At 32.6% G+C, this 13,002-nt stretch overlaps 1 protein-coding gene across 1 annotated transcript; it reads right to left on the bottom strand.

Moving 5' to 3' along the window:
* Nucleotides 1-1,543: 1,543 nt before the first annotated feature.
* On the bottom strand, nucleotides 1,544-6,254 carry LOC124830423 (Phototropic-responsive NPH3 family protein). Its single transcript, XM_047304123.2, has 4 exons — nucleotides 5,272-6,254; nucleotides 4,290-4,359; nucleotides 2,569-3,792; nucleotides 1,544-2,360 (listed from the first exon to the last, which is right to left on the bottom strand). The coding sequence occupies exons 1-4, from the start codon at nucleotides 5,328-5,330 to the stop codon at nucleotides 1,779-1,781; spliced, it is 1,935 nt and encodes a 644-aa protein (XP_047160079.2). The 5' UTR covers nucleotides 5,331-6,254; the 3' UTR covers nucleotides 1,544-1,778.
* Between the last annotated feature and the right edge of the window lie 6,748 nt (nucleotides 6,255-13,002).

Raw genomic sequence — 13,002 nt, 5'->3', positions numbered from 1 at the left:
GTTTTCAGATACACTAAATATAGTTTCATGATTAAGGTGATATGGTATAAAATTTCTTCTTTTTTATATTTTAGAAATAAAAAAGTTCTCTTGAAATATCTTTAGAGAAAAGTTTTTGAAAAACCCAGTTGAAGGCTTTTTTGTATTTTTCTGCAAAGGATACGGTTTATTAAATTTATATCAATTATTTAAGATGCTTTTTTACAAATTCCAAGTATAATTAAACTCTTAATTTATTTAAAAATAAAACGTACTTATTTTCTTCTATGGTCAAGCGGGCGTTCTCTTTATTTGAAAAGTTTTCATTGCATCTTTAAAATATAATAATAGTTAAATGAATTTTGGAGAATCGTTAATGAAAAGTTTGAAAACTTTTAACTAAACTCTTAACGTATTTTTTTTTCTAGAAGCTACAAATAAAAACAAATAAAGAAATAAAAATCATCTAGAAGCTCAATCTAGTTCGAGGAAGGAGTAGCAGATTCAATTAGAGAAACATATTTATATTTAATATCAGAAAATGAAATAATTGAACATGATTTAAAACCAGTTTTTTTTTCTTATTTCATATAGAGGAAATAATATAAAATATATTTGGTAAGATGTTTTGATCTCCCCTATAAATTGATCTTCATATAGTTTTTTTTTTCTAAATAATTTAAAACTTTTTTGATCTTCATATAGAGGAAATAATTGAACACTGAAAGTTTTTTTTTTTACATAATTTGATAGAATTGAAATTGTGAAAATAATTTTAAAATTAGTTGTGTTGCAAGTAAAATTTTAATCAATTTCTATAAATTCTTATATAATATAAAATATAAATTACTTAAAGAAAAAAAAATTAGTTACTTTGATGCGTACTAAAATTTGGATGTTAAACAAAATTTATGACTGATTCCTTGTTTGTATTATTTTTAATATTGTATACATGTTTTATGCTTCTATCATGTTTCGGATATATATATATATATATATATATATATATATATATATATATATATATTTCAGAATTTTAGAGCAGATTTTTTGGAATTTCCAAAATAAAAATTCTGGAAAAATATTTTCGAAATAAAATTTCTGGAATCAGATTTCCAGAATGTACGAAATATATTTTGAAAAAAGCTTCTCAGAACAAATTTTTGGTTCTCCAACGACAGTTGTAGAGGATATTTGAATCTTGTGCTATTATTTTAACGAAACGGTGCAGTTAGTAATGGTGGGGTGCAAGAAGAAAAAGCCTAACATTTAAGCATTCGATGTTTACTAATAATTCCGGGGAATCTCCTAATTGAAACACAAAACTTATATCCCAAAATTCATGTCTGAAATTAGAGCATCTGAATAGATTGTTCTTTCATACACAAACTAAAAAGTCAAACCCTAAATTACATCCTCAACAAACATGATTATCATTCTTCAATGATACAAAGGCAAATGTTCCAAAAGGTCATTACATTATACATTACAAGTAAGGGGCATTTAGAACTGAAAAGGAGTTAGGGAAATTTAAAAACAAATAGAGTGAATGAGTCCCCACAGATATCAGAAGCACATGTTGATTACTCAAGGAATATTTTGGAGAAGTAGGAAACACAATGTGCATGGAAACTTTATATGCATATGTAGTGGGACAAATGAAAAATAAATAAACCAAGCTAAATCTACGGTTTACACAATACAGAGACATGTGTTTCCATCTGAGTTACATTTGAATGAGAAGCAGGGGCCAAGAAATTGATTAGTCAATGTGACACAGTAAGATTAAGATTTAGACACTATGAATGAACAATTGAAGACACTGATGCCTTGTCACTGATAGAAGAACTTTTCTTGTGCTTTACATGTCTTTCCTTCAACTTCTCAACCTTACTATTTCCATTGTTGTTCTGGTTGCTAACTGACCCTTCTTGAGCACTACACATCTGAGACTTCATCTTGAACCCAAGTTTCTTAGAAACAGTTCCCCATGCGCTTGATCCCTTTGAACGACCCAATTTCTCAATCTCCTGCCTCATGTTTGAACACTCCTTCTCCAGCTCAGACACCCTCATCCTCATGTTATCCATTCCCACTTTCAAAACCTGATTTTCCTTCACCGCTGACGCCCAGCCACCGTCCGTTGATCCCACAAGCCCGCTTCTCAGCTGCCTCGATCCATCCAGATTATCTGAAACTAGAAAGCAACCGGCTATCGAAGTTCGAAGCTGGAGCTGCTCAAAAAATAGAACTTGAAAAATTATTCTGATAGGTAGCCTCTCGTTCTGCGCCGCGTGCGTGCATGCCTCCAATGAGAGCTTCTGGCAATCCATCAGCCTACATAGCTGCTCTCTCTCAGACTCCACCAACCATGGGTGAGACTGTAGTTTTGTGACAGCATCGGTGAATCAGTCCAAATTAGTTAGAAGAGTGACAAGCCATGGTTAGTTGTGTGTGCATAAAAGGAAACATATTATAATTTGAAACATTCTTTAGGTGAAGTATGAGTTAAACATGAGCTGAGTATATCAAAAACATACTAAACACTAATTATGTGATGATATAAACCGATTTAGTGTGGATATGTACCTTCAAGTAAATATCTAATGCACGATATAAACCATCATCCAAAGGCCTAGCATAGTCTGGAACAGCTGCGGCAAGGGCCTGAAACTTTGGAAGTTTTAAATTGCTATCTGGGGCAACCTCTGCAAGGTAACCATCAATCAACTTGGCTACCATGGTGATTGGTGTTAATGAAGGTGATCCAATCAATTGACCATCGTCGATCGAGCATGGAGAGGCACAGCCAGTAGCCTGATCCATGGCAAGGAAATGGTCAAGAATTCTTTGCACACAGTCAACATTGTACAGTGTCTCCATGGAGTATGAGAAATTTGGCATTAAGAGATCCTCTAGAGTAGCTTGGTCAAGCTGCATGCCGATCCGTTTCTCCAAATTAGATATGCAAGAAGGGCTCACTCGTAGAATCATGGCCGTTCGAAGTAGACCAAACAAGAACTTTGTTTGGACCAGGCCCTTCTGCATAGGGAGCAAACCATCAATCTCTTCCAGTAGAATCTTCTGGTCATCTTCAGACAGTGGAGACCCCATGGCTCCCTGTGTCAGCCGGGTGCTGGACTCACCGGAAACCTGGCGTCGGTTTAACATAGGCAGATATGTTTTAGCATAGAAAGCAAGAGAACCAGCAATAATCTCCTGCCTAATGCCTCGCGATTCCATGACAGCTACTAATCTCTTATAAAGTGGTAAACTCAAATTTGATACATCCTCATACCACCAATCTGCACTTGAATTTTTCGGTCTTGCACCAGTACTTATTCCATTCCACAAAACACTACCACCAGGGCTCTGCAAAGGACCGCCACGCTCCAGCACCGGCCACCCAAATAAATTTGGGTCAGTAGATGCCTTTGCTGCTAGTGACTCGATGCATCTTTTCACAATGTGGAGCTCTTCAGCATGGGCCAAAACATCATCACAGGTTTCAAGTGCCCTCAGAGAGTCTTTCCAACTGCGGAGGACCACTTGATTGAAAAAGGTTTCAGCTTGTGAAATTAGATTACCTTCACCATATTCCTCAGTCATTTCTAGACGCTCTGCAGCACACCACAGGTACACAACATTTGATGCTGTAAGTTCAAGTTTCACCCCATAGCAGAATTTTGCCACGAGTTCAAATGTTTTGGCACCACCAGGAATGTCACCGAGTGGTATTGCGCATTCTTCCTCTGATTCAGGAGCCTCGGCGATCATTCTTTCCAGAACCCCACTTCTAGAGAGCAAAGGAAACTGCATTAAGCATGAATTTGATTTAGCTTAGTTCACAAAAAACCTTACACTCAAAATAACGAGAGAAAGCATTTAGATGGAAATATATTTTGACTAAGAAGTTAATATCAAACACGTACGACTGATATATTGAGGAAAATGGAGTTATGACTTGGCACTGTTTTCCAAGAAATGGAATAAACTAATGTCCTTGATGTATTACATTTTCATAACGTTCCCAGACAATAACAACATTTCTCAAATTTTTATTAACACAAACATGCCCAACGATAACTACATTAACAGTGGCAATGTCTTTATTTTGAACAGCTATTATAATGACGGCATAATCCTTAAAACCTGATCTCTATCCTTCATGTAAACTTTAGCATATTTTTATGTGACTAGATCAAATTCTAAACCAGTTAGAAATTTAAGGAAACTGATGTTTGAATAAGGCACTAACTGGATGTGATGAACATAAACTAAAAGAATAGGTGTATGTAGATATATTATACCTTGTGAAGATGGAAGGACATCTCTCCAACTTCAACAACTATATCACTAGGAAGCCCAGTCGTACAGAACCTATGGATAATAGCAATGAAAATGACAGATTATATAACAGAGATGAAATTTAAAATAAAAAGAAAAATTATAACAGGCAGATTGCATCTTTAATCAGCTTGAACTCAGAACAATCATATGTATAAACAGCTCACTTTAATAAAGCCATGACAGAACAGAAAAATGCCAGCCTTCACTGTCTTGTAAAAAAATCATATTCCAGATTAATCTCAAATTTATTTCAGAAGAGTAACGAAAGAAACATAAGAAAGAGATAACTAAAAAATTAGTAATAAGTAGTGCATTGTCCATTAACTGGGCTATCTGCCTATCATGCAAAATAATCAATTGATTGCTTCAGAGATGGTATACTGAGGCAGATTGATACCAATTCAGACAACAAACATGAAGAAGAACTTAAGATTAGTTCTTCATAGACCATGAAGAAAATAAATCAAATTAAGCATTCATAGAACAAGATAAAAATCTTCATTGACAAATCCATTTTTATCACATTGGCACCAAAATAGAACAACCCTCGTATCATACACAGGAAGAACAGATTAGACCTTTGCCATGCATGCATGTTTCACCAATTTTATCAAATTACTAGAAAGAGAAGGAACCCATTGACCACTTTTCATTCACGCTTTACACGTAGGTCTTGTGCACCAAACCTGAACTTGACATATGAAGATCTAACAAGAAAAACTAATATAAAGATAAAGGAGTTCAATATTATGAACAATATAAACTCTCGACGAAACAAGCAAGCATTCAGTACACGTACAGCTTAAAAGTAGATAAAAACGTTTTTCCCAAGTTTAGACTTCACAACACAGAAAAAACGTCACACTCGAAGAGAGAGGAGAGAGAGAACACAAACAACAAAACTGCAATTTACAGAGCAAACAAAAGGATAAGGCAAGATACCAGGCCTGCCCTTGACGCTGAAAAGCATCAGCTTTGGAACCCAGTTTCACGCAGGCCATTTACTCGAATCCTCAAAAGAGACAACAATTGATGAACAAAACCAAGTGAAGAACAGATCTAACACCAATTGAATTTGAAACACAATCAAACCCTTCACAAACACTGTACCACGCAGCACAACTTGGCCTCAAATTCACCCTCCAAGAAATTGATTCACAATGCAGTTTTTTTCCATGCCCTTCCTCAAAAGAGACAACCTTTATCAGAATTTCCGGCACCCAAACAAACCCAACAGGCCGAATCCACCACAAGATTCAATCAATATAACACCACCACCTCAAAAACCCTAGAACCACTCCACTATTGGTAGGGTACAACAAAACACAAACACCCACTTCCCAAAAAATAAAAATCGACCCCAGAAACCGAAATTCCTTATCACCACTCAGTTTAGGTCAACAACCCAGTTCTCTACCCCTAACAAACAAACAAACAAACAAAAGGAAAAGGCCTAAACCAAACTAACGGAGCCAGAAGGGGCTAAACAAAAACCACTCAAACCCATCAAATAAAAAGTACAAACAGTAACATTTTGGTTAAATAGAAAGCATTGACTCCTCTAAATGCAAGCATGTGTGTGGAAAGTTTTAATTTTGGGACATGGGACAATGTGTAACATTAATGGCTTTGGCATCTCAAAGGGCAAGCCTCAGCACCCTAGTGGGGTCCGTGCCTTCAAAAACACTCATTGCTCTTTTCTCGAGCATGGAATCTCCATTAATAAAATATTAATAGTAATAACAATAATCAATAATTTCTATCACTAAGTAAACTGGATTTGACTTGGGAGAACAAGAACGGTTGAAGATGGAAGTAAAATCGGTTTGGTATTTTGTATTTATTAGGAGAAATTCCTTTGTTTATTGCGAGTGTCGGTTTCTTAGAAGCGGAACGAAGGCCCCCAGCTAGGCCATGTGCGTTACCAGCGCACCTGCCGTTGAGTGTTGAACTTCAAAAATCACATTTTTATCTTTCTTTTTCTAATTTCTTTTTGGCCCAATCAGAATTTTGTTAGTCAAAATATTATAAAGCAGATAATCAATTTAAAAATGAAAGTTGTTTAAAAAATAATCGATCAATTTGCCAAACCAAATTCCACCTTCCATTTTATTACTATTCTTATTTTTTCTGTTTAAAATAATATGAAAATCAGCATTTCGCTCTGTCAGTGATCCCATGGAAGAGACTACACCAAGAAAAAACATAATCTTCCAGAAAATCATGTCAGACACGACTGCTTCATTTTCACCTCTTTTCTTCCTACATCCCATTAGAAGAAAAAAAAACTTCTATTGTTTTTTTTTTTTTCACGGGGTTGATTAAAGAAAATAAAAAATTAACTATATTTTATATGCCTTGATTGTTCCGTGCTTTTTAAATTACGGATAAGATAATTCCGAATAATAGAATAGATATTACGGAACCTGTAATGTAGTTTTTATCGGCTTAAACGTGTCAGAATTGTTTTTAATCATGCATCTATTTTTTAAAACTATGAAAGTACGGTGGTTCATTTAATGTTGGATTTCTCTATTGGTTGATTTAATGTGTAAATTTCTAAAGTCATCTTCTAGATTTGATAATCTCATATTACTTTGTTAAAATTTATCAAACTTAGCATTTATAATTTGTTTAACTATTAAAATATAAAAATTAAAAATTCTTGAAGTTTTTAATTTATGAAGATAACCGAAAAGTATATATTTATCGAGCTTGAAAACAAATTTTTCAGATTGATCCTGATTAAAAGGATAATATGAACAATGCAAAATATAAAAAATAAAATATGTTTTGCTTTCTGCCCTTTTACAGTTTTTGGAGAGTCTTATCCATGAAGAGTATAATCAACATTTATTCTGTAATAACATGTTTGTTAAGTGTTTGTATAAAAAAGTGACAAAAGAGTTCTCACATGGTTTGAGTAATTTCTTATAAAGTTGTGGTTCGTTTATATAATATCATTTTGAGGTGTTTGTAGTAAAAAGAAATCATAATATATATGACTAAATTTATATGATGTTTTAAATTCTCAATTTCCAAATTATGTGATAAAATCCTAGTAGAAATACAAATTTTGTTTTCTAGCCATATTCTAATATCTTAAAGTCTAAAGTACTGTCAAATGTATATATAATGTGTTTAATAATTATCCGATCAACTATAAAATGACGGTGAATTATTAAGTCGTTTAGTTAATACACTTTAATGATAAATCATCAAATCAATAATAAATTATGAGTTTAGATGATTAGTCAAACAACTCAAAAAATTGATATTGAGTTCAAATGGTGATCTAACATAGTGGACGACCATGCATTAAATTAGACATTTTGAACAAGACATGTAAGACCTAAAGAAAATAGGGATTTTAAGAATAAAGTTTGGTTAAAATTTGAGTATATTTTTTTTTAAGAGTTAATATGTCTAATAAGGTATTATGCGTAAATATCTTTGTTAAAACATAATTATGTTATTTCTTTAATGTTATTCTAATAAAGTGTAAAACATGTTTTGGTATGTTTGTTGGGTTGTGATATGTGTCTTTGATAGTATCAATATGATGGGTTGACTTGTTGATAAAATGGTGGTTTAGGATTGAATGATTGTGGGATTAATTCTAAGTAGAAAGAAAGTTAAGGAAAACATTTAGTTATGTGTATTTTTTCTTAGGGGTAAAATGATTTTTTATCTTTATTGATTGGTGTAAAAATTAAATAAAGGGGGTGTAAGTAGTAAAATCATTCAAATTAAATTAAAATAAATATAAAGATAAAGGTTGAATGTGGAATAGAGGAAAACGAGATATTTAGATAGATTTGATTTTAAAAATATATTATTATAAGTGAGAGAATATTAGAAATAGGGTTTGGGGTGATTATAAATACTAAGATATAGGAAAAATGGGGCATTTTTGTGTAGAAACCCTAAAAACCCTTCATCAGAGAAAAAAACATAGAGAAAGAGATAGAAGAAAGATGTTTTTGGGAGAGAATAGAGAGAGTAGAGAGAGTTATAGTAAACCTTAGTGTAAGAGAAGATTTATGATGATTTTGGAGTATGTATAAAGTCATAGTATTGGTCAAGGTGTGGGAAAACTTACTTTTGTTTTATTGTATGACGAATGTGAGTATATTCTTGATTTTCTTTAGGGGTATGGGAAAGTTTATCTTTGTTTGTTGTATGATATGCATTATTGATATTCTTACATGGAAATCCTTGTCTTGATACATGTTTATATGATTATGATTATGATTAATTATTGTTATTATTGGGCAAGGGTTTGTCTATGCATGATGATAGGGTTTGTATCATGTTATTGTTGGATTTTCCCTATGAAAGTATGTATGTTTTATTGGGTTATCCCATGACAATATGTATTGATGCTAAGAGAGGACAAATTATGTTGTTTGGGTTTTACCATATAAATATATGTTATAAATAGTGGTATGATGACTATATGCAATATGTTGAGTTTGTTTGGGTTATAATCTGCATAATGATGGGTTTTGAATGATTCAAGTGATGCAATGTATGTATTAGGATTTGTTCATAAGAGTATGTGAGACTTAAATGCATGCATGATGTATTGGGCATGTTCCTTCATGATTTTAGGTTGATGTATGTTTTGAACACTTGAATTCTGTTTACGATGACTTTCGATTCAACAATAATCGATTATCACTAGTTATAATCGATTATTTGTACATTGGTTTTAAGTTTTGTTCGGGAATAATTGATTATTTGGGATGATAATCGATTATTCTTTTCATGTGTGATGAATTTGGAAATTTGATGTGTTAAAGTTGTTGAAATAATCAATTATCATCACAGTATATTATGTAATTGTGAACTTTTAAGGAATAATCGATTATCACATTTATGACAGTCGATTATCCTATTGTATTTTTTTGTTAAAAATGACAAATTTGATGAACAATGTACGTGGACCAAGCTTGAGGAGTTGTAGACTATGATGATAATCAGAGAGTGAAATTAGTAGTTATGTTCAGGGTCAGTTTTGACTTGTGTTTGAGATTGGAGCATGAGTGAGTGTTGGGGTATACCTAAGTGTGTGGTTAATGAGCATAAGAGTGCGAGACATGTCTATTTGTTGCACCTACTATATCTTGAGATTATTTACAGATAGGTGCTCCCTTTGACATTGGTTGTTGAAAAGGAAGGAATACTCTCTTTGGCAAATAGTTATGGAAAAGAGAATGTTGTTCGAGTATTGAACTTTCCTTGTGTGTTTTCCTTGTCCTTGTGTGGTAGGAAGACATGTTTATTAGCTGAATTGTGGGACTACTCGATCATATTTGTATGGAGAGGCTACAAATAGTCTATAAGGTGTTACACAATGAACCACGAGTACGGATGATTAGCCAAACAAGTCATTGAGCTCGAACAATCACCTAACAAACTGAATGGTCTGAATATGACCAAAGTAAATCAATTCCAAAATTGTTTTATTCTAGTGTAAATCGTGATTACTTACAATTAGGTCAAAATTAGACCAACATTAATAAAAGAAATCCACTTTAAAATATATAAATAAATGTTTGAAATAATAATATAGATTACACATTAATTATAATATTCATCGTTATATATCTAAATTGATATAATTTTGATATTGGAATACCTTTTATCAATATCATCCAAAATGTTTGTACACATAAAAAAATTATTATCCAATAGAACTTGGACATTGAACAAACACATCAAAGATCAAATAGTTAACCTTACCTCACATCCAAAACATATATATTTGAAAAAATGAGATTTAAAGATTTTGAAACTTAAAAAAAAAAGTTTGTAGAGTGATATTTAAAACCCGATATTTTACTTTCAAAAATTTTTATTTTATTTACCTATGTCTTGTCCGCTTATTATAAATAAGACATCCCATTTCTAGTTCACACTCGATTATCTTTAAGTTTTTAGTTTTCAATCTTTAAAATTTGGTTTTAGCTTAAAATAGTGTTTCAATACATCTAATAACATTGATTCGCAAATATTTGAGAAAGTAAAACTTGGTTTTAAGAAGGCATATATATATATATATATATATATATATATATATAGAGAGAGAGAGAGAGAGAGAGAATTAATGTAGTAATGTTGATATTTAGCACACATGGTATAAATATTTATGACATATATATTCTTAGGGTTAAATATGTTTTTAGTCCCTTAAGTATCACACGATTTTGGGTTTAGTCCCTACTCGAAATTTTGATTGCTTTTTGTCCTCATAGTTTTGAAACTATTATAAATAGTCCCTAATTTTGGATGACGTTAACTTTTGTTTGACGTGGCTAATGGCCAGCCCACGTCTGATATCAAGTATGAGTTTATTCTCTGCCACATTTTCTTTTCTTTTTATTCCAAATTTTCACATAAGTCCCTAATTTCTTCAATGTTTACACTTCAGAAGGAACACCGCAATTAGGGTTTAGAAGGAACACTGCAATTAGGGTTCAGAAGAAACACCGCAATTAGGGTTAAGAAGGAATATCGCAATGAGATTAAGTCATTGGCAGCCATCTCACAACGTACAGAAACACAGAAGGCGAAACCCAAATCACCGTTGAACCTCCAACGCAAGGTCGTCGCCACCTAGCCTCCATGCCACCACAAAAACCCTAAGCCAATCACCTGCAAACCCCAAGCAGAAGTGTCACTGTCATCTCCTTCAAATCGCACCGTCATCGTTGAGAGAGAAAACCAAAGTCACCAGATGGTGGTTTCATCTTCACTAGACCACCTCGTGCAAGCCAACGCGTCAACCTCCGAAAACCTGCAAGAATCAAACCAAGAAGCTAGAGACACAAAAAAGCCATCACGAAGCCACTATCCCCATTCTCGCAAGTCATCAACCTCCAGACCTAAGAGAGATTTGCACAGCAACTCACGCCATCTAACCGCCTCCAAAGCAATTCTGCTCTGCGGTGAAGTAAGTCGGGCTCCATCAGAGAGCAATCCGCTCTCGTGTTCTTGCCATGACGGCAACAACTTCTTTCTTAGTGCTCAATTCAAAACCCTAATTTTGGGTAAAGGGTGAACTGACATGTGGCATGGTTTCACTGGACAGACTCTCCTGAGTCAACCCTGCACCTAGCTGGTCAAAGGCTATTATGGAATTTTGAAAAGAAGTTAGGGGCTGAAGTGTAAACATTGAATAAATTAGAGACTTGTGTGCAAATTTGGAATAAAAAGAAAAGAAAACATGACAGAGAATAAACTCATATTTGACATCAGACGTGGACTGGCCGTTAACCACGTCAAACAAAAGTTAACGCCATCCAAAATTAGGAACTATTTATAACAGTTTCAAAACTATGAGGACTAAAAGTAATAAAAGTTTCGATTAAGGACTAAATCCAAAATCGTGTGATACTTAAGAAAAATATATTTAACCTATATTCTTGTGATTAAATGTTTGACCAAACTAATTTTCAGATTCAATTATATTTTTGTCTATATTTCTTTTTAATTTCATAATTGTATTTAATTTTTATCTTTAAATTTGCGTTAATGTTAATTATTCACTAAAGGTAGGTTGGATTTAGTTGGAGGCCAAATAAAGTGATCAGACTCAAATATATTTAATATTTCATGTTCAATTTGAAATTGTATATATTTTATTCCAATTCCAACCTGTTTGTATTGTATTTAATTTTTTTACTATATTTTTATGTTATATATAAAAAATATAAAAACTCTGGTAAAAATAGTTCGCAAAAGCATGTGACAAATCTACGATCCATAACTCAAACTCATCTCTCACTTTCTTAAAACCATTCTTTTTAGGATATTTCTTCCTGTACCCCGTGGTTTCTTTCTGCACCTCTATGGGGTGTGCGAAAATTAAAATCAGTAGTCTCTATCAACTTTTTTTTGTCATGGTCTCTATAATTAAAAAGGATACGCGTGGTACAAATACTAGTTAAAGTACATTCATTGCAATTTTTCAGAAGAAAAAATTAGAGAGATAACATTGTTTTCATTAATTGTTAAAAGAAAAATTTAATTATACTAGTATATAATTTGTTTTACATAGGAATGGAAAACAACTACTACATAGTTTTTTAAAAGTTCAAACAAACATAGTTTCAATGATCTATATATACACAAACTGCATCACCTCATTCTTGACATAGCTTAATCTCTTATCTTCATATGCTCATATTAATAAAGATTGATTATCACAAAAAGAAAAACAAACAAACAACACAAAACACAAACATATATAAGGATAAACTAAATTACAAAAGAAATATCATACATAAATGATTCAAGTTGTATCACAATACAATACACTCAAATTAGTCATATTATTTTTACAATTCAACTTAAACTAACCACCAAACATTCAAAAAACATATGTTATACTAAAAAGGTAAAATTATACTTAATTATTCAGATACATGTATTGATATTTGATTTACTAGAGACGTGCACTTGTGATTACCTTTATTGCTTTACAAAGTCGTTGCTAATATCCTACCACTCACAATGTTAGCCAGTTTCGCATCTTAGGCCATCATCATGTCTTCAAACCAAGACCTCTTGTTACTCATTACAGAGTCTCGTATAATTGTGAATGCTTATTAGAGTATCATGGTATCTCCTTACTTGAATTTATATATAAATACATACACTAAAAAA

The sequence above is a fragment of the Vigna umbellata genome, chromosome 2 (assembly GCF_029865625.1).
Source record: "Vigna umbellata cultivar VRB3 chromosome 2, Vumbellata_1.0, whole genome shotgun sequence".
NCBI lineage: Eukaryota > Viridiplantae > Streptophyta > Magnoliopsida > Fabales > Fabaceae > Vigna > Vigna umbellata.
This window is presented reverse-complemented; position numbering and strand designations above follow the sequence as displayed.

Bases quoted from the DNA above. Each gene is read 5' to 3' on its own strand.
- LOC124830423 (XM_047304123.2), bottom strand. From the start codon at position 5,330: ATGGCCTGCGTGAAACTGGGTTCCAAAGCTGATGCTTTTCAGCGTCAA. The intron at 3,793-4,289 runs GTATAATATATC...TGCTTAATGCAG, and splicing joins TGTCCTTCCATCTTCACAAG to TTTCCTTTGCTCTCTAGAAG. The intron at 2,361-2,568 runs GTACATATCCAC...ACAAAACTACAG, and splicing joins CATTAGATATTTACTTGAAG to TCTCACCCATGGTTGGTGGA.